This window comes from Megalobrama amblycephala, linkage group LG1 (genome assembly GCF_018812025.1).
Source record: "Megalobrama amblycephala isolate DHTTF-2021 linkage group LG1, ASM1881202v1, whole genome shotgun sequence".
Classification (NCBI taxonomy): domain Eukaryota; kingdom Metazoa; phylum Chordata; class Actinopteri; order Cypriniformes; family Xenocyprididae; genus Megalobrama; species Megalobrama amblycephala.
The window spans coordinates 40,097,410-40,121,012 of NC_063044.1; the positions used below are offsets into that span (position 1 = coordinate 40,097,410).

Consider the following 23,603-nt stretch of genomic DNA (forward strand, 5'->3'; position numbering starts at 1 on the left):
GACACTATAGTTCATTTATGTAAGTGAGGATAGCAAAATAAAGTAAACTGTGACATACCCAAAAATTCTTCATACAGTGGACTACCAGTAAAATAGATAAAAAAAATTATTAGGACACTTTGACCTGACCATGTTTTGCTTAAAATTAATCTTAATTATGTCAGATAACACTTTTCTGACAGTTTAACTCTGAGATCTTGTCATATTTTATTACCATTTTTTAAACTATAGTGAATAAACTGTATTAATGAATGAAATGTTCAAGGTGTCTGAATACATTTAGGTTTGACTGTATATATATAATTTTAACACTGCAAAAAATACTTTTCTTACCCCTGGTTTCACAGACAAGGCTTAAGCTAGTCTCAGACTAAAATACATGTTTGAGCTGTTTTAACTGAAAGCAACTTGCACTGAGATACTTTATATATATCAGAGCCACTGTTTTGTCTCAAGATGAACACCAGTAATGTTTTTTTTTTTCTAGTGTACATTTAAAAAATCTACTTAAATATCCTAATTGAACTAAGGCCTAATCCTGGTTTAGGCTAAGCCCTGTCTGAAACCGGGCCTTAAGAGTTTTTGTCTTGTTTCTAGTCCAAATATCTAAAAATTCTTAAAGGGTTAGTTCACCCAAAAATGAAAATAATGTCATTAATTACTTACCCTCGTGCCGTTTTACACCCATAAGACCTTCGTTCATCTTCAGAACACAAATTAAGATATTTTAGTTGAAATCCGATGGCTCCGTGAGGCCTCCATAGAGAGCAATGACATTTCCTCTCTCAAGATCCATTAATGTACTAAAAACATATTTAAATCAGTTCATGTGAGTACAGTGGTTCAATAATAATATTGTAAAGCGAAGAGAATATTTTTGGTGTGCCCAAAAAAACCCAAAATAATGACTTATGGCCGATTTCAAAACACTGCTTCAGGAAGCTTCGGAGCGTAATTAATCTTTTGTGTAGATTCATGATTCGGATCGCGTGTCAAACCACCAAACTGCTGAAATGACGTGACTTTGGCGCTCCGAACAGCTGATTCGACACGCTGATTCATTATGCTCCGATGCTTCCTGAAGCAGTGTTTTGAAATCGACCATCACTATATAAGTCGTTATTTTGTTCTTTTTTGGGCGCACCAAAAATATTCTCGTCACTTTATAATATTAATATTGAACCACTGTACTCACATGAACTGATTTAAATATGTTTTTAGCACATTAATGGATCTTAAGAGAGGAAGTGTCATTGCTCCCTATGCAGGCCTCACGGAGCCATCGGATTTCAACAAAAATATCTTAATTTGTGTTCCGAAGATGAACGAAGGTCTTACGGGTGTAAAACGGCGTGAGAGTGAGTAATTAATGACAGAATTTTCATTTTTGGGTGAACTAACCCTTTAATTTTGACATTTTTTTTCTGAAAACAAGACAATATTTTTTACTATTCTAGAAAATGCTTCTTGATTTAAGATATCTGGTAAGTAAGAAAAGCATTTTTTTTTTTCAGTTAAGAAATCTTATTAAGTCTTGAAAGTTATAGAATTATAGAATATAATTCCTTCACGTTTGATTTTATATGTTCTCATGATCTCTATTTGAGATATTGCTATAATAAACATATCGTTGCATATGTTAATTATAACATATTTGAATTCCTTTTTGATGGTGCTGCCTAATACCAATTAAGTCACCAAAGTTTTATTGTAGTAGCGTTAACAACTGTTGCATTTTGGCGAAAACTATTGTTTATGATACTCGTTTTTTTTTTTTTTTTTTTTTTTTACCCCTGTCATTATGTGGTATTTTGTATAAAACGCACGCTTTTGTAAAGTTTTAAGAAGACAAGTAAAGCACAAAAAGCGAAAGAAAGAGTCTCTGCTGACAAAACTCAAGGGTTCAGCAGAACCTTACGTTCACTCCGAAATCTCGCGATATCTGAGCGGAGCACTGAAGCGCTGCTGTGTCAACACCCCGCGCGCACATCCCTCTTCAGCTGACGCCGTCTGCCTGCCGAGAAATTCAGACTCCTGCGATGAGGTGAGACCGTGGTCGTTACAGCCACGTTTAGACACGTTACACATTCATTTCGATCATATCCTTCTAAATGTAGTGTTCTTTATATTCCGTGTGCTCGAATCACAACCGATCCACAACACGAGTAGCTTCATGATGACTTCCTACGGAAAAAGTGGTGTAGTCTCGTCTTTGCACTTGCTCTAGATTTGGTTTCATATCTTCATTTCGCCAAAGAAAAAAACACAGTATCACCCAGTTTAACCGAAACGAGCAGCATAGTAGAAAGTATCCACACAAGAGGAGTTTTCACGGACGAGCTCGAATGTTTGCAGCTTCCTCCCACAGTAAGAGAGAGATGGTGTCAAAGAGCTGCATTGTGTCCAGCTGAATGTGAGGGCTCGCATTTGCCTTTGAAATGAGAGCATGGCAAATGTATAGCTGTCCAGTGTATTCCCGAATAATAATTGACCTGAATTTAAATAAAAAAAAATCATCACACATAGAAAACATCCGCACGTGTAACGTTAGTCATCTCGTGAACCTTTATGTCAGTTTTTGAGTGATTATATGACGCCTCTCTACTATGCACGCATATTTTGTTTGTAACCTACATCATTGTGTTGTGCTGTGACGCCATTCACGAAACGAGCCAATAGCTGGGTGTTAATCATCCTCTTGGTTTGACACAAGCCAAATGTTCCAGATGAATTCAATGGTTTTGCTCCAACGATACATTACTCACTGCTGTTTCCTGTGGAGCTGTGTTCGTATTCAGTCTCCACACTCCCTACAAGCCAGGAGGATGATAATCATATCAATATTTAATTTATTATTCAGTAAATAGCCTGTAAACCCCTTCAGGGTGATGATATGAGACCCCTGTGGCAGAATAAACATTGACGGGGGTTATATTACATTACTTACTAAATAAGTCTGTTTGAACTAAAACCCTTTACATTATGTGAGGGATAATGTACAGTCAGGCGGTTATTATGCTCAAACAAACCCTGTCAGGATTTATTTTTGTGATAATGGCCAGCTGTCCAAATAAATGCACAAGAAATACTGATATTGAAATGTTTATCTTAAAGCATCCGATAATAAAAGAGCTGACTGGTTAAAGCATTAGTTCACTTCGGAATTAAATTTTCCTGATAATTTACTCACCCCCATGTCATCCAAGATGTTTACGTCATTTTTTCTGCAGTCGAAAAGAAATTAAGGTTTTTGAGGAAAACATTGCAGGATTTTTCTCCATATTAGGCATGTGACGGTATCAAATTTTCATGTTGCGATAATTGCTTAAGCTTTTATCACTGTATTGTCACGATATTGAAATAAGTTGCAAAAAAAGTGTTGTCACAGTATAACAGGTTTAAGAACTCTTTTTCTTATAACAAAAAAACCTCTGAACATTTAAATACAATAACGCAGTACACAAATTATGAAGTAAAATGATTAAAGAGCAAAAGAATTATAAAGAACAACAGGTAACACTATATAAGGTCTCATTATTTAACATTAGTTAATGCATTAAGATTAGCTACATTTGTTACAGAAGGTATTTTTTTTTAAATATTGGTTTAAAAATAGGATACAACTGATCATTGTTAGTTTTAGGTCCATTAAATAATAATTATAACTTTTGACTTTAGTAATGTTAATAAACATTAACTAGAAATTAACATTAACTAAGATTAATAAATGCTATAATACAAGTATTTCATTGTCAGTTTGGTAATAATGAATTAACATGTTAACTATGAAGCCTTAATTCATCAAGTGTTACTGATCAATAACAAATAATCAGAAAATTTTCAATTATTATAGGGCATGTTGTAGTCCATATTAAAATATAAAAATGTTTAAGATTAAAAATAAATAGCCCATTAAGTCCTTTTAGCATTAAGTATTTGGTGCTGTGATGAACAACATTGCGAATACAAAAAAACTGAATGGCTGTTTGACGCATTTTAAATACTGTTCAGTAGCACAGCTGCTTTGTTAACAGGGTTTCCGGGGTAACCGCTGCATTTCTGCTGTTCCGTCAGCGCCCTCTGCTGTCAGAGAGTGAACGTGCACTTTCATTCAATGCGTCTCTTTCACTCATTCTGCCATGTGCTTCTTGTGCATGTGGGGTTTGTTTACATAGTGTGCGTGCCTTTTGATGCCACATACAGCGGTGTTGTGTATTTTATACGGCTGATGGGTAAAGTATTCTTAAAATGTAATATAAAAATTTGAACAATTCGTAATAAATAATTATTCACCTCAATTATTTTGAGGTGCCAAAGATCCAGTGTCTATAGAGCGAACGTGCCAAGACTAAGCTAAACAGCTTTTACAAAAAAAAAGGTAAAACAATGATGTCAGATGATTTTGAATTTGGAAAAAATGAGATGGAGTTTTTCGCCCATAGAGTTGTTTACTTGTATGTTTATTAGCGAATTAATGGTTATATAGTAAATGTTTATATAATTACGGTGTTTTAAACAAGTGAATCTTGTTAAACGTCCCGTTTTTCGTGTTTTTTTGAAGCTTTGATTGTGTTTATAGTGTGCAATATAACATGTGTTCATGTTTCACGTGTAAAAAAACACAGTATTTTTCACATAATTTACTTATCTGTATACCGCTGTTTCCACTGTTATAAAAACGGGCTGATGACTTCCTTGTTCTATGAAGTCCCTCCTTCAGAAATACGTAACGAGTTCTGATTGTGCCAGCGGTTCCTGTGTTGTGATTCGACAGCAGCTTAGCGCTCCTTGCCCGGAAAGGTCACGCCTCTTACCATAACGTGGAGATGCACGCGCTCAGTGTTATTGTAAACATGTCTTTAATTTTACCCTATCAATTTGAGCCGGAATCAGACCCGGTGATTGGACTGCGGGATGAAAATAACAGCGTTTCGACGACATGGCGACAAACACACTCTACAAACGCAACTCTTGTGTATTCCTGTGGGCGGAGGTTAGTCAAAAAACTGTTTTAGTGACGTCATTAAAGAAGGAAGTAGAGGGATGTAGTCCAAACTGGCCGTTCGATGTAGGCGACTTCTGTTAAATAAAATATCTCGCTTGGCATTGAACTTTGAGCTTTAAAATTTTACAGATTTTATTTATGCTCTAACAACAACATTACACACTAACTAAAGTTTGAAACATGGGATCACGAAGAACGGGACCTTTAAAAGTTCCATGGCCGTGCTGGAGGAGCATTTCCTAAGCATCAACCCGCTGAGTGACCAGCAAAATGCAGACGACTTGACGTGACTAATGATGAGCATAGACAACACAGAGAATTAAATTCAGTGCTTTTATTTCCAACATGTGCTCATTCATGGCTGTATTATTTAATTCATGCAAAGTTACATCTTTGTTGGACAGGACTTGACAGATTATCTTATGTGACTCCATGAGCTTAGATACAAGCTGCATAAACTAGCTACATTTCAGGCATTTATGTAACACATCTAATTTGTGCATTAATGGCTGTTATGTTAAATGAAGTTTACTAAGTTTACAGGTAAGTATACTGTACCTGTACACGCTGTTGTCTCATCTCCCCTCAAATGCGCTGTAATGGCGATCCTGCACACAATTCTCAAAACACCCACAAGATGGTGGCGTTTATCGGTAAATCTGATATTACAAAACCGATATCCGATTATGATAAAATGCTTAAATATCATGGAAAATATTAGTAAATTGATATATCAGTCGATCTCTAATAATGATAATCGCAGTATTGCAAAACATTGAACCAACTAGTTTGGGCACAGTCTTGACTACCTTTTTCTGATTTTTCTTCTACTTCAGAGTATGATGCATGCAGTCTGGGATGTCGATTATGGAATGGAGTTGAGGTGAGAATGGCACTTTCTCAGTCTAAATCAACCAAAATGGGAAAGTCGAGACTGTTTCGCATTTTTATGATCGTGGGTGCCGTCTTCATGATCCTTCTTATAATCATATACTGGGATGACGTGGGGGCCTCTAATTTTTACCTGCACACAACCATCTCCGGGCCCCATCCGTCCCGCCTCTCTCCACAGGGTCGTCGTGACCCTGAAAAGAAAGTAGAGGAAGACAAAGAGGGCTCGTTCTTGATGGACATAGATGCTTTTGTCAACCAGTTTTTAGAAGGAACCGCAGACCCCACCGAACAGGTGAGAGGAGAGCCACCCCCTGGAGACCCTCACAATCAGTCCTCTGAGAAATCAGAAGAGAAATTTGTCCCGAGGCGAGAGTGGAAGATCCATCTGACGCCAATTGACCCTGAGAAAAAACAGAGGCAAGAGAGTAGAAAGCAGCTGATCCAAGATGTGTGCAGTAACAGAAGTTTTTTAGACTTCCCTGGAAAGAACAGGACTTTCGATGACATACCCAATAAAGAGTTGGATCACCTCATTGTTGATGACAGGCATGGAATCATTTACTGTTACGTTCCCAAGGTGGCCTGCACAAACTGGAAGCGCATTATGATCGTTTTGAGCGAGAGCCTGTTATTGGACGGCGTGCCCTACCAAGACCCTCTAGATGTTCCTCAGGAGCTCATCCATAACAGTAGCCTGCACTTCACCTTCAACAAGTTCTGGAAGCGCTATGGAAAGTTCTCACGGCACCTCATGAAAATCAAGCTTAAGAAATACACCAAGTTTTTGTTTGTCAGGGATCCTTTTGTACGACTTATCTCTGCCTATCGCAACAAATTCGATCAAGAGAACGAGGACTTCTACAAGAGATTCGCTGTTGTCATGCTGAAAAAATACAGCAATTACTCGGATCCTCCAGCGTCGGTCGTGGATGCTTTTGCCGCTGGGATTCGACCGTCTTTCTCAAATTTCGTTCAGTATTTATTGGATCCTAACACGGAGAAAGAGATGCCTTTCAACGAGCACTGGAGACAAATGTACCGTCTGTGCCATCCCTGTCAGATAAATTATGATTTTGTGGGGAAGCTGGAGACCTTGGACGAGGATGCTGAGCATTTGTTGCGGATTCTCCGCGTAGACAATGTCGTCGAGTTCCCGCAAAGTCATCGTAACCGAACGGTCAGCAGTTGGGAGCAGGACTGGTTCGCCAACATACCATTGGAATACAGAAAAGAGCTGTACAGGCTCTATGAAGCCGACTTTAAACTGTTTGGATATTCCAAACCAGAGAATCTGTTACATGAGTGATAATTCGATCATCAACTTTACTGGGGTGCTGAAAAGATTCACAGCACAAACACAGCGATAGGAGTTCATGCTGCCTGGTTATCAATCCGTGGCTCTTTCACATGATGCTGTTTATTAAGGCTTTTTCACATGACTCAATGTTTGTTTAGTTAGCATGGTCAAGTTAAGTCCTGCAGGTAGATACTGAAATTAAACCAGCTTTCAAAAAGCATGTTCCTCTATTGATGGCCATTCAAAACTATGAAGCCATGTACATTATGTGCTTGGACAAAAACAAGATACTGTGGCCATGAATTAAGTTCCCTCATTGTACAAATTAGTTCCCTCGTTTTAGTTAAATTGTGACCACTTTGTACTAATTAATTCCCTTGTTATGTGCTGCGCCTCAATTCGCCTACTTACACTACCCCCTAAAACTATGTACTCTTTTTGTGAAGAAAAAGTACATACTTTTAAGTGTGCTCCCTGTCGCATCCTGTTAGCGTAAACTGGCCTGTCAATCATCTTAAATCCTCCACATTTCATTTAATTTCCTACTGTATCGGAGAGAAATGCAGTAGCACATTAATCTGCAGTCGTGGGTCTTTCATGCGGAGAACTTTCCTCGTATTAATGCATAATGATGCATTTAAATGTTAATGGCCAAACGGATCTTTATAAAAGTCCACATTGTTATTGCAGATGAAATATAACACAGATAACATTAAATAAATATTTTTTATCAGGTTAAACTGATTTTTAGTCACTCAAACTTTTATCTAAACCTCTCACCATCTGACACGCATATCCGCCATGTTTTGTAGTTTTTTTTAACACTTTTTACTTGTGTTTGTAGTTCTGAACTGAATTTTGTCATTTTGAAATTGGACATTGCATTACAATAGAAATGGTAATTTAAATCCTTTCAGCGGGCTTAATTTTTGTAATATCAACTTAAAATTGGGAACACAACTTAGACACATGGCTTTGATTTGTCTAGCAAGTTTAGTGTTCAAATTATTTTGTAAAATATATGTTTTGTATAAAAATGTTCAGTTCATTACATTTGGTTTACAGTAAACAATCTATAACCTTTTTTACAGTTTTTTTTTTCACGTCTGCAAAAATCTGCTCAGCATTCATGAACTACAGCTATTTTCACATCTCAAAAAGGGGGTGTGGCAGTTAACAGGTTAAATAAATTAACTATTAAATTTTACTAAAATGAGGGGACAAATTAATAAATCGTGGCCATAAATTGAGTTGTGGGGATGCTTTCTTGCTTCATGGCAACAGTATCAATTTTTTTTCAATGTCGCGTTCGTACAAAAGTATTTTTCACAAATATTTTATTGAATACTCTTAAAAATAAAGGTTCAAAAAGAGGGTTTGTGAAGGGATGCCATAGAAGAAACCCAAAGAACCTTTTACTTTAAAGAACCAGTGTGAAGAACATTTTCATAGTCTAAAGAACCTTTTTCCACTACAAAAAACCCTTTTGTCCAATGGAAAGGTTCCATGGATGTTAAAGGTTCTTCATGGAACCATCAATGCCAATAAAGAACCTTTATTTTAAGAGTGTAGTTTGTTTTGCCAGTTTATATTATAGTTATATTGCCATTGTATTTTAGTTTTGTTTTAGATGATTTACCAGTGCCTGTTTTTTTTTTTTTTTTTTTTTTTTTTTTTTTTTTTTTTTTGAAGGACTCGAAATGTGTTTTGGATGTTTTTACTGGTCTGCTGCCTTTGACATCAAAGCTCAGGGTAGTCACTAGTGAAGGGTTTGTGAGCGTTTATGTCCATGTGTTGCCTAGGTCCTTGTAGTTCACGTCAGGACGCACCTCTCGACACATGAAAAAGCATGAAAAGAAACGCTGTAGCTTCATGCTTCGCACTATATGGTTCAGTGCATTGGGGGAACGCTGATGTGAGTCATGTGAAAGAGTCTTCAAGTCTTTGTGGAGCTTGTGGGCATTGAAAGTGATACTGTAGTGAATATACATTCCTTGCACACAGGTTACATTTCCTCAGTCCATTTCCTAGTATTCCCCTCCTAAATGTGTTACTGTTTGCATTTGTATGGAACTCATGGTCAATTTGGAGAGAGACATTTAGATGGTTACCTACTCAGTGAAGCCTGCACAATTTTCTTTTTTAATATACTGAACAGTGTTTTAAAACTCATCACCTCATCAGTATTTTTCTTATCATTTGGATGGATGTAGGTCAGAATGGATGTTATAATCCCAGAAAGAGACATTTTTAGTTGTATAGTCGTATGTATTAGTTAATAAACAACCACCAAACTAAAATATCACAAGAAATAAAAAAAAAAAAGTATTGTACATTTAACAAGTGCACATATTAGAGTATTTTAGAATATTTTTGTAAACTTTTACAAGTAAATGTGAAAAGTGAAGGCACTTTTGTCCTTGGGGAAAAATCTGTTAACATTTTGAAATGCAAGCAAACATTTGACACATTTTTTTTAATCATAAAGGGATCTGCTCTTACAGCAGTTTTTCTTTTCTTTGAGATGGTGCATTTAAGTGTTTTTTTTTTTTTTTTTTTTTTTTTTTAATATACGCAAAACCTCAGTTATTGTTTCCATGGAAATGTTTTTTTTTTTTCCAACAAGCATGGAAATGGACTAACTCACATCAAAAGAGATTTCTTTGTAACCGAGGCTGAAGTATTCAGATTATGGCCTGTTCTTGTCAAGGAAATTTTGCCTTTCATCATTTTGATCCTTTTCTTCTATTAGTGTGTAGCAGGGTCTGATCTGCAGCATGCTATAGATGTTAGCATGCCTGCCTTGCAGTCCTTCATAAATATGCATCACTCAAGAATACTGTAGCAAACGATATTCACCGTTTTTTGCTCTGGTAAAATAATGGCCTTTTTGGATATTGTTAGGGATATAATTGAAGGCACAGGGTATTTATTTCTTACTTAGGAAGAGTTATTCGGTGAAATTGCTTTAGACAGCTGAAGCACAAATGTCAGTTTTGTTTATAGTTCCTCCTCTAGTCGCGATTTGAGCGTGGGCATGTGCAAAAGAAGTATTTAAGGGTTTATTATGATTATTTTTATAGTATTTTCTTCACCAAGAAAGTGTTTCTTGTACTTTCCATCATCATGCCGCGTTTTGCACATCTGATCGCATGTATAAAACCAATCTTAAAGGCAGTGAAAGATTAGAGGATGGAAGAAAGTGGATTACATGGTATATATTGTTAGGAATAGGATTTAATACTGTGGAGCACAAGTGTAGCATGTTTGTTGTGGAAGTGATGGGCCAAAGGGAATGGGACGCCCCAGTTCAGACAGTTCTCTTGGGCCCATTTGGTAGCAGTGCCTTTGGAGAAAAGTTTACACACACAAAAAAGTATTTTTGTAAGTCTCTGACTTGCAGTTAAAACAATCAAATCTCCTACTCCTACTAAAAAAAATGTAGTAGTGCTTATAATAGGTGTTGCGTCATGGAAAAGATCAGATTTTTAGCCACAATTCAGGCAGTGCTGTTGAGTTTTGTCACATCAGTTCCAATTTTTTTATTTCATAAACCACAAGTTCTGTTACATGAGGAAAAAAAAGTTTTTAAAACACGTGTGTGCAGTTGCCTATGCTGATTTCTGTTTCAGAATGAGAATCTGTGTTTTGTATACAGTTGGTGCCACATTGTACAAAGAAAAGTGTTATATTGTTTAGTGATTGTTTTCATGCCAATATTAATGAGAAAATATTTTTTTTTTTTATTCTGATGTACTTTTCAGTCATAGGAATTTCTTAGTTGCATGAAATATTTTTCAGGAGATCATGCTGAGTGCAAAAGGGAAACATTTGTTACATTAAATCAGGTCTTAGCCTAAAAATGTTTTCTTGACATTTGGTTTGGTTTGCTTTTTCCCTATTGGCCAGTGTACATAGCTCTTCTTTTATTTATTATGATATTATTTAATGCTTCAATTTCAAAAGAAAAAAACAATAAAGGTCAGTGCATGGTGAAAACACTGTAAAGCTGTTATCTGCCTGTTATTTGTTTTACAGAAGTGCTGTTCATTTATAAAAGGACCAGTAAAAGAGCTCTGCTGATGTTCAACCTGACTGTAAACACACACAAGGGCGATTCAAACATGTTGATAAATATATGCACTGTACATATAATTTTTCTACTACAATGACACGTTAAAATTAAAATGCTACAATTGAGTTTAGCCATCACAATATTATAATGTACAGTATGAAACATTCATTTTGATATTTGCTAAAGATAACATTCAAAATTCATTTGAACAGGTTTTGTGTGTGTGTGTGTGTGTGTGTGTGTGAGAGATTTTAAATATTAACTTTATGTGAGTGTTAGATGACTACAGAGGTAATATAAATGTAAAATATGCAATTAAATATCCAGTATCAGCCCGATACATATATACATATATATATAATTTTTTTTTTTTATTCATTTATTTGTATCGGGCTGATACTAGAGATGTATATATAAAATTTTTTAAAATCTGTATATTGGCTGGTAGATATTGTGCATCCCTAACAAAAATACATAAAATATGTTCCTACTACAGAGTATTGACATGTTGACAGCCTCATAACCACTAGATGGCACAGAAGTACACAAGTTCACTGCATGTTCAACAAACAATCTCAAACAGTTAAAATACTATTTATAGAACCCAACTTAATAAAACAGGCTGTGTGACTATGAAGAATAATTACCTCAAAATGTTCAAGTTCAAGGGACTTTCAGCGATTATCCCTTCGTTCGTTTGCCAAAGTTGGCGACCCCTGACAAATAACGGGAACTTACAAAGGCATTGAAAGGCTTTTTAATAGTAATAAACCGATTGGTCTTGTGATCAACACAGTGTCCAGACATATGTTTTTGAAATATTTCTCACTACCTTCGGTAAACTGCCTGTAGTGTCTTCGTGTTGGATAATACAGCCATTATTAAGAAAAGAGGAGCTGTTAGGACTTGTATTTTGAGTGTTCTTTTGTGTGCTGTAGGTATTACCAATGTACTGAAGCAGACAGGAATCTGTCTTCCTCTGACTGGGGAAAGTTCAGCGTGTGGAACATTGTGGTCACGACTCGGGCCACACAGATGGTGCTGTTTCCTTTACATCACCCTCCATGGCTACAAGAAACACCCAGAAAAGACAGGTTTTTTGTTTGTCTTGATTCCAACACAAATATTATCCATTTTTATGCATGCGCATAAACATCACTCAAAACTTTTAATGAAAATTGGAAGGGATGTTACGAATGATACTGTCATCATTCTTCATCATTATATCGATCTAGCTGTAGGCTCTCTGCAAATGAGAAATTTCACCCTGGATCATGAAGGGTTGTAATATCTGTTGTGTTTTGCAAGTATGGTGCAAGGACTTACAGTAGTAAGAATGGCACAGTAATGTTATTGTCAGTAAAGACGATTTATAATCATTATCAAAAGTGTAATATAGATTATTTGTATGCAGAGCTGATTGGGTAGTTTCCACATTTTAATATAGTGACCCTAAAGATATTTGCAATGAAAGATAAATGCGATATGCAGCATAATAATTTTCATCCACAGGCTATACCGAAAAGATGAATTAAAAACGCCTGCAACCTGCTTAAAAAAAACTCAGTATTTTATAATCTAAAAATCAATATTTACCCTATTAAATAAGCCTCCAGAGCCGTTTCTGTTTCTGAACTCATAAAACCGCTTTGGTCTGTGGGAATATGACTAATTATTCACTACAGAAGCACATTTGAAATAAATAGGAAATGATTAAATGATCTGAGATTTTAGATGGCAAAAATGTATACACCATGATCCTAAGACCAGTTAGAGCTGTTTCACTCCCACCAATATCAAACAGACCTCTCAGGTTAAATAGAAGATGAGATGCCTGCCAAGGGTTTTGCTCAGTGATTGCCATTTTAATTTGATAAACATCAAAATGACGTGCAGGTATTTTGTCATTTATTAATTGAATCAGAACTGCCAATTGATTTCCTACCTCTCCCTTTTTGTCTTTAAGCTACAGGGATTCTCTGAAGAACTGTTTAATGAATGTAGACACACTCTTTTAGTCAGTTTTTGTCGGTCCAGTGGTTTCTGTGCATGTCACCGTGATCATTTTCAACAGCACTCTAATGAGAAATGCTAATGAAAACGGTCTGCCGATAGGTCGCGTGGACTGAGGGCACAAAGTCTGCTCAATCATGTTTTCCCTTTCACAATGAAATCAGTGATGCCAAGCAATGCACTGCCCTCTTATTGAATTAGATCAAGGGGCCGGCAAATGTTAATGTCACAACAAGTTTCATTTTTGCTGGTATTAGTGGGCGAGAAAAGTTCCCCCACTAATGGTTTCCCAGAACTATATTCTCTCTGCAGGCACACGGTTCAATGAGAACAAGGGTTAAGATTTCGAGAAAGGTGTAGGATTTTATAGTATTTACTGATTGATATTAACAGTAGGCGCTATATATATATATATATATATATATATATATATATATATATATATATATATATATATATATATATATATATATATATAAAAGAGTAAATACTATAAAATCCTAATCTTAACCCTTGTTCTCATTGAACCATGTACTTGCAGCTAGTAATTTGCATAAAACATGCCCAAACCATGTTAGTATATAAGCTTTTCATACAACCTTATCTGCTCAATCATGCAAAATCTTTGAGTAAAGCATTTGGCCAACCTTATAATCAACATGATAATCAATTTACTTATTAGGCCACCATAAAAGATTTTTGTGTACAGTCAGTGTTTGGGGTAGCACATTACAAGTAACGCGAGTTATGTAATCGGATTACTTTTCCAAGTAACTAGTGAAGTAATGCATAACTTTTAAATTTACAATAAAATATCTGAGTTCATTTTTTTCAAATAAGTAACACAAGTTTCCCTATTTATTGACCGATAGCTCTCCTGTCTCCATGTTATCCATGAGAAACCATGAAAGTTCAGAGGTGTTGTGTGCGTTGTATGTAAACGTGATGGTTAACTTGCACTAAAACAGATTCAGTATTCCTCATAATGTGTAAAAAATGCAAATTCATAATGTTACGCAAACCAGCAATAATTCTATTAAATTACATAAATATACTTTATGTATTTAATCTCACTTTATTAAGAAATGTCTTTGTTGCTGAACTTCGATGATGCAATTCAACCACACTAATAAGCAAAAATGACTTGATAAATGAAATGATAAACATCATATTTGTGCTTAAATTTTTTGTTTTTATTGCTGAAGTAAGAATGTTTAACTTTCTTCTCCTGTATCTTATTCTTCTTCAATCCAGAATGGCAGCACAGCTGAAAGATTTGTTTGAGTTGCGCCCTCTACTGTACATGCGTGAATTTGCATTTGCTTATGTATTTCACTTTCGGTGTGAAAGAGCTTTTACATTTGCCAATAATAGATCTTTTTTTTTTTTTTTGTTATTAAAAACAAACAAGCAAGCCCAGCCCAGGTGAGAAAAAGTAACGCAAAAGTAACATAACATTACTTTACATAAAAAATAAGTAACACAATTAGTACTTTTTCAGGGAGTAACACAATATTGTAATGCATTACTTTTAAAAGTAACTTTCCCCAACATTGGTTTCAGTTGAGTCCAAGAAAAAGAAAAGTATATGCCTGTACATTTTATTATCAATTTAGAACACATTTGAATTCTGAGGAAAACTGCAGGCGAGATTTCCATCAATATCTGTGGATGTTCTTTACTTCAAGGTTCTTGGAATAGTGCTGTTAGTTGACCTTGCTGTTAGCAGTTTTTTTTTTTAAAGGCCAGCTGGCGTGTCCCCGGGATATAACCAAGGGAGATGATTGCAGATATTTATATGCAGCAGCAGCACTCATCCCCTCTTCTCCTCTCTTGATGGAATGCTATGACAACTGAGGCGATATGACTGCAGACAGAGGGTTAAAGCAAGCCATCAAACATCTGCCATGTCACTAAAGTCAAAACCTCCGTCCCTCTGCAGAGGAGGTGATAGCATCATAGGGATGGACTTGCTGTCACTTTGCTGTCTCCACAGGACATAAGTGTCCTGTAAACATGTTTTTGAAAAGATGCCAGGCTGGGCTTATGGCCTGCGGTACAACAGCTTTCTGAAAAATGCTGAAATCATGTCATGAAAGGGGTCAGACATGCTCTTGTTTTTTGGTCTGGATCTCTTTATTTTCTGTCAAAATACATATAAATCTTATATACAATATTATATATACCATGCGACTTTCATGAAGTAAACTTTCACTAAAGTCTTCCTTCCGCCAGAAAAAATAGTCCCTGACCGTGAACAGCAACAGAAGTTACATTATTACACCATTAGATGGCAGCAAAGATCGCCTTATGAGAGTGTGTCAGTCAGTAGCGAAAACTTTTATATTGAAAAGACTGAATTGTTGTGAACACGAAACAAGACGCAACTGACAAATGCTTTGACTAGCGCTGTCAGTCACGGAAAAACCCCTTAACTGTTAAAAAGACAAGATAATACATCGGACATTTAAACAGATTTTTTATTATGAACATAGGACTGACCTGAAGGATAATGCTAAATCTGAATGCAGGTAATAAACTCCCTCACTCGAGCTCTTTCTCACAATATAATCTTCTACAATATAATCTTATATATATATATATTTATCTATCTATCTATCTATCTATCTATCTATCTATATATATATATATATATATATATATATATATAAACAAACAAAAAAATAATAATGTGTACACTAACATGTATTCAAAGTGTAAGGAAAATATGATATTTTTACATGATGGTTATGCCACATGATATTTTTAGTGATTCAGTTTAACTTTTTTTTGAAAATGGTAAAAACGTTTGTTAACATGAATACAAATATTGCATCTCTATTTACTAGACACACATATAAAACTAGACTATTAAAAGATTTTTTTCCATCACTGACACTGTCATTTGTCATTGACCCAAAGAAAGGCAAGACCTAAAGATCTAATCTCTCAATGGATTATACACATAGTCCATTTGTGGCTCATGACACCCTGCTTGGGAACTGTGCAGAGGTGTAATTTATCGGTTATCATAAACAAGCTTATCTAAAGATCTAAAAATCGGAGACAATAGCACTTAAACTGTATTACTTATGATTTATCACTCTAGATGCGATTCAGGTGAACTCTGAAGTCATCATTCACCTGACTGCATCCTGATGTACCAAAAGCCCAATCTTTACTTAACTATATCCTGCAGCATCCAATCCTTATATTTATATTCCCTTTGGTCTTCCCTTTGTCATCTTGAGAGAATTTGTGGGCATAAGTTGATGCGCCACAGCTAATGGATCAAAGCAAAAGAGCTCTAGGGATCCGCTTCTTGAGCATCTGCTTTAGCCGTATATCATATATGTCCTCTGATGTCACTGATGGATTCGATACTAAACCACCTGCATATAGAGTATCATGTCCTGTACTTGCATACTTGGAACACAACAAGCATACTAATTGGCCTATGTTGGTTATCTGGAGCTATAGGTTATGCTGTGGCATTACATTATTTACTTTAGATGACCTTGAGAAGTTTTTGAAGGAAGTGGTTATTATGAGTGAGTGGATCAGCACGAGTGTATCAACCTGCACTGCTGATGAGATTGTAGCAGGTGCTCTCAGGTATCTAGGATTTATATTAGGAAATGAGTGGTATTAAAGGGAATGTTGTAGATGTAATTAGTTGGATGATATGTGACTATCTGTATTTATTCACTGACTCACCCTGCTGGGCTTAATGGAAGTGGAACCAGGGTTAAAATGAGTCACTTTTGCACCGGGAAGGAAGAGAATCTATGGGTATACTTGAACTGATTGTTGCAGGTTGGATCAATGGTTCAGGAAATAATGTGATCAACAGGGTTAGGAATAGAGGCACTAGAGACACCCATTAGACTCTCTTCTTCTGTCTTTCCCTTATACTCATAATGATGACATGACATGGCTTTGCTCCATACATTTGTACATGCTTGGTAGTACATAATGGTCTTGAAACTCTTCCGCCATTTGTAGAAGTACATCTGAAAGCATCAGTATAATATTAAATATGTATTTCATAAATTTATGTTTGAGGTATTTGAGATATTACTACCACTAAAAGCTTTTCAAAGGCATTTTTCTTTTTTTTTCTTTTTTTTGACAAAAGCATTTGAATGATCCCATTTTGTCTCATTTGTTGGATGAATGCTTTTGAAAAAAAAAAAAGAGACTGAGGATGGTTGTAACCCTTTAGCTTTAATAGCCACTACCTTTCAAAAGGTCAGTATGTTTTTTTTTTTCTGTTTAAATGTTTTTTTTGTTGTTGTTGTTGTTTTCTGAAAGAAATTAATACAGCAAGGTGAACCAGCAAGGACACATTTAAATGATCAAAGACATTTTTTACAATGTTACAAAAGATTTCTATTTCAAACAAATGCTGTTTTTTTTTTTTACTTTCTATTCATCAAAGAATCCTGGACAAAGGTATTACGGTTTCAGCACTTGATCTACATGAACTTGACTTTATTTCTTCAAAATGATGTTTTGATGAATCTTGATGAGTTTTTGACTTGACTTAACATTGATAATAAGAAATGTTTCTTGAACATCAAATCATCTTATTAGAATGATTTCTGAAGGATGATGTGACATTGAAGACTGGAGTAACGATGCTGAAATTCAGCTGTACTGTCAAAGGAATAAATGACATTATAAATATATTACAATTTGATTTTTTTTTAAATTGTAATATTATTTCAAAATATTACTGTCTCCACTATATTTTTGTTCAAAGACTGCTTTAAAAATAGTTTAAAAATCTTACCAACCACAAACTTTTGAATGATGTATGTAAACCCCCCCCCCCATATTTATCTACTACAGACTAAATTAATTTTGGTGTGAAACTAATTGAAAATAATTGTACAATATTTAATTTATCTTGGAGGAACTATACTGGCTTGCACAAAGCCCAGACCCTGAACCCCACTGAAGATTTTGGAATGATTTATTAGAATGGTAGCGAGCCAGAGCCCAGCAGTCATGTATTCTAATGGAAAACTTCCAAGCAGAAGCAGCTGAGAGAATCAACTCCTTATTAATACCAAGGACTACAGAATTTTATTCGTCCTATTCGAATTATGTTAGAATGTTAGAATAACACAAGACTTGTATTGTAATGAGAGAAAGTGCAATGCGCAATATGGCGGAATAAGTCCCGCCTTCTAAACAAGAGCCCATCACCGATTAGTAAAGTCATCATGTCACTGTTAGAAGCTCCGGTTCCTATAGAAACAGTCAGACGCGCGCCTCTGAAATGATGCTGCGTTCGCGCCACCTCGTATTTACCGGAATCTTGAGATGACAACACGTGACGTACTCAGAGCTGTTCACGCAGAGATTGTATATAATGGGGAGATAAGAGGGTCTGTATCTCTTACCATTGGAGAAAGTGTAACGGCTAACTTAATCACGTGCGGCACCTCTCAGCCTATCATGTAATGGCAGTGACGTCAGTCGCAACATTCCCTAGTCTGCCTTCTCTTAAAAAAATTAATTTTTATCAAGCTAAAATCTACACATAGTTCCCAACGAAGGTATTGTTTAGTGTAAAACATTCTGAAGATTGGCAAACAGGCCGTCCATTAATTAAATGATTAGCTATTTCCCCACAAAAGCTGTTTAATCAGCATAGTGAAGCCTCTCATCCATTGACTTCCATTCAAAAAACAGCCTCCGGTCTCATTCCCTTCGGGGGGCGGAGCGTTAGCTTTAGCCGTTATGCTTTTTTGGCTAAAGGTTGCAGGCTTGCCTTCCAGTGGCTTTGGTTCACGTCCTTGGACTGGGAATTATGCATTTCCATGGCACCACTATCAACGCCTACGAATCTACAGCGGCCACGTGGTACATCTGGGAGCTTTCAGAATACTCCCAGTTTACAAGCTGTAATTACGAGCTCTACGAGGACGTGAACGCTTTTTACAAGCTAGAATCTCATAACTAAAGGAATTGCGAGGCCGCATGAACGCACCCAAAGACTATAGAATAACACAAGACATGTCACTCGTATTGTTTTGAATGGGAGAAAGTGTAACGCGCTATATTGCGGAATAAGTCCCGCTTTCAAAATAAGAGCCAATCGCCGACTGGTAAAGTCATCGCGTCACAGCAGCAGCCGTTAGAAGCACCGGTTTCTATAGACCAATTTGGTGTTTGCAAACAGCGATGACGTTTTTTATGGGCGGAGCCTACCTGGTTGCAGAAAATGACAGTTGAGCAGTAGCAGTCTATGGAACCCACGAAATAAAAGAATTAAAAAAAGTTAATTTTGAGTTTATATCTCACAATTCTGACTTTTATTTCTCGCAAACCTGAGTTTATATCTCACATTTCTTACAAAGAAAAACAGAATTGTGAGATATGCTCGTTATCCTGTAACTCGTTATACTCGTTTTCTGAATTGCAATTTATCCCGCAACTCTGACTTTTTTCCCCTCAGAATTGTGAAATAAACTCACAATTGCGATTTATAATGGCCGAACTGGGAGTCATAAACACGCAAATGCAAGAAAAAAAGTCAGAATTGTGAAATAAAAATTTTATAGACTATGTTTAAAAGTTATCTATGTAAAATGTTATAGGTTTAAATATTATTTCATGCTGTAACTGCTATGTATGTATGTCTTCTGAACTGTATATGTGAATATTATGTAGACTTACTGTTTACATCAAATTCCTGCTTTAATAGTAGACTAATCCTTGCAGGTGTCATCAGTCCAGTCTGTGAAACGTCTCTGTTTAGCTTCAAACGACGTTTTCAACGATGGTTTTCTTTAAAAATGAAGACTATATTTTTTTGCATTCCGATTCCAACATCCAGAGGCACAACAAAACGTTTTTCTCTTATTCTGTGGATTTTGCACATTTTCCTCCAATTGCTACCGCTATTTTTCTGCAACCACTATGCGCGCGCAGCTGCAAGTGACGTAATTGTGACGTCTGCTCCAAAGAGGTCTATAGAAACAGTCAGACTCGAGCCTCCGAAATGAGGCACAAAAGACGCGCATTTAGGTCTGCGCATAAGCTTGATCCAGCCTGAAAAATACAGGTTTTTTTTGTCATGATTTGAGTGTTTGGAAAAAAAATTATGAGACAGTTGTTGTCAGATTTCATTGGTTTCACAGCTTTGGAGAAATTGATGTTTCCCCATTCAAAGAGATAGGAGCTGCATGGATGCCCGAGAGGTGTTTCAAAGATGGCCGTCGAGTGAAATGACTTGTCTTAAAGGGACTTTGACGCACCTTGAGACACAAGAGACACGCATTTAGGATTGCGTATGCGCATTAGCTTGATCCAGCCTGAAAAATACCGTTTTTTGTCATGATTCGAGCGTTTAGAAACAAAATTTATGAGAAAGTTGTTGTCAGATTTCATTGGTGATTTCAAATATGAAATTTAATCGAAAGCTTGGCAAACAGCTTTGGAGAATTTGATGTTTCCCCATTCAAAGAGACAGGAGCTGCACTTGCATGCCCGAGAGGCGTTTCAAAGATGGCCGCCAAGGGAAATGGCTTGTCCTAAAAGGGACCCAGAGGTTTAAAATGATCTGTTCAGTGACAGATTAGAGCCCACTGGCATGACAAGAGTCGAACTGTAAAAAATATATTTTTATCTTTTGTTAATCGGTTACTCTGTGAACATTGATACAATAACACAATTCATGCAAACAATTACATGCACTGAACCCTTTAGAACATAAATGGTTATTAATATTAGATATTGTACCTGAAGCAGATATTACCCTGTAATGTTCTTAGATATAAACGGTGCAGAGATTGAAATGCCTGACTGAGTTTCATTTGAGCCATGCCAAGATTGGGGTTAATGGAATTAGTTGACTGCATAATCAAAAAAGAGATAGCCTAAACAAATGCAACACAGGCTGGGTTGGACAGCGCAAAAGACTAGAGGATTTGCTGTGTAATTGACCCTTCGCAAAGACCCGCCCCCCTTAGTTACTGTTGCTTTGTACGACAAGCCATGGCGCTGTCACGCCACACAAAGTGAAAAATACATCACGGAGCACAGAGGACACTGACAACACGTCGACAGACAAGACAGAGCAGGTTACTTATAATATTAAACAAAGTCCCAGCTTTAAAATTGTGTAGTTTTTTTAAGAAATTCGAACGATAAAAACCATTTTGTGGTTCTTTTATGTGTCATGACAGATTGCTGTAGCGCCTCAGCTCAAGTGGCTCATGAACTGATCATCTCTTCCTAACTAGTTAATTTATAGCATCAAATAAACATGAGAAGGAATGTTGTTTCAAACACGGAAAAACATTTTTCAAGTTCAAGTCCACCAAGGTTAATCTACTAACTCTCCTGACTGCTTTGTCGGAAAAACTGGTGGATTTAGCGTTATGATTGGTTAGATCGATTGTCAATCAAAATCCCAGCGAAGGTTCAATTGGTCATTAAATTCTTACTCAACAATAACAGCACAGACTGTTCTAATATCTGATATTTTTTGCATGGCTGTCTTGATTTATTATAAATATAAGAAATAGAAAAAATGAATGCTAAAAATATCAGACTATTAGAAGAGTCCAAAGAACGTCTTGAGCTTCAATGGAAGAAAACATCTGAACAATGGTACAAAGAGTCACATGATCAATGTTGTTACACATTTGCTTCTTTCATTAGTGACCTGGAATCTAAAAATCTGAATTTGTTGTACGTTATTACTTTTACAAAGAAAAAAACAAGATATTTGGGCCCATTGGTATGTTAGTAAAGATAAAAACATTAACATGTACACTTAGTACATCACAAGTACGTTTTGCAATTCTTTATTACATTGGCCATGGATCTTAGTGTAGATCTAGATTACAAATTGAATTTCAATTTGGTGTCAAACTTCAATGTTTTTGAGTTGTAAAAAAAAAAACAAGGCACTTCATTTGTCATATTCAGTTAAGTTTGATAAAATCGAGTTTTATTTGGAATATTCTTGCATCCAGATATAAATGGAGAAGGTGTCAGATTACAAAACATACGTCAGCGCATCTGGAGGAATGATACTATCTTCCAGATATTCGCTCATTCTGAGTTGTTTTTTTTTTTTTATTATTCAAAAAGTGCTCCTTGCACTTTCTATTATGCCCAGTTCCTGTGAAAGACGTGCAACTGAGCTTGGGTTAATAACTGCTGCGGTCTGTCTCTCTCCTGAACAGAATTACTATTCATCAGCGTATACCATCATAAATACCATTATTGCGTATTATAGGCTAATCAAGCACCATTCTGCATATTGAGTGATGTGACAGTTGCTAATCAGAATTGGCATGAATATGAAGGGCGATGCTAGCGTCTGTGGAAGAAAAAGATGGAGCTCTTGCTGAGACGAGGATTCATGGTTATATGGTTTCACATACTCTTTTGTTATTGTAGTGTTTCCACTGTCATTCAGACTTTTATGAATTCTGTTTTGTCTATCTTTTGCTTTTGTAAATCTTCTCACAAAGTCTCATGATAACAGAAATGAAGTGTTTATACTTCATTATATTCTCTTCTTCAGTGTATGGATCTATTCCCATCAAAAGATCTGAGGGCAGCTTTACTTAGTGAACCATCTCTGGTTCTCTTCACATTGGTTTCCATTAGAAAAGGCAAGTACAAAGGATTATTCACAATCAAGCACAGTACATTTAATTAAAATGAATTTCAATGAATTTTTACAAGGCATTTAGGACCTATACATTCTCTCTGACCATTTCCTGAAAAATGACAAATTTGAATGAATGCAAAAGTACACGCTTATGTTTATAGAGAAAGTATGAGAAATCAATGTAATACACTGTACAATTACTACATTTTAAGTCAAGGACCCCGATGTATATTTATATGTAAAGACCCATTAACATTGTATGAGAAAAATATTAAACATGATACTATAAAGACAATTGAATGATTGGCTTTTATATTGTTATTGTTCTAAAGCCAAAGCAAGTGATTAAAATAGCTGAAAAATTCAGAAAAATGTCGACAGTGTATTTTTTAACTACCATTAGAGTACAGTTTGATGCCTGCAAAATTTTTATATTCATTTATTTTCCATATTCTTTTCAATGCAATAGCAGTTTTCACAGCAAATATAATTTGAAACACATAAAAATTATTGCTACAAACCTCAAGCTAAAGGCAATGGTGGTAAAGAGAAAATCAGTAGGACACAAATACAAACTATTCTTTAACATACATGTAGGTCATATAGAAAGAGCGATGCACAAATTTAGAAAGCATAATGAAACAATAAGAATATTCAGTTTGGTAAATGTGTTTAC

At 35.9% G+C, this 23,603-nt stretch overlaps 1 protein-coding gene across 1 annotated transcript; it reads left to right on the top strand.

The window, feature by feature from the left end:
• Positions 1–1,460: 1,460 nt before the first annotated feature.
• chst12a (carbohydrate (chondroitin 4) sulfotransferase 12a) lies at positions 1,461–11,204 on the top strand. Its single transcript, XM_048192689.1, has 2 exons — positions 1,461–2,044; positions 5,842–11,204. Exon 2 carries the CDS (start codon positions 5,895–5,897, stop codon positions 7,203–7,205), a length of 1,311 nt encoding a protein of 436 aa, XP_048048646.1. The 5' UTR covers positions 1,461–2,044; positions 5,842–5,894; the 3' UTR covers positions 7,206–11,204.
• Positions 11,205–23,603: the final 12,399 nt, after the last annotated feature.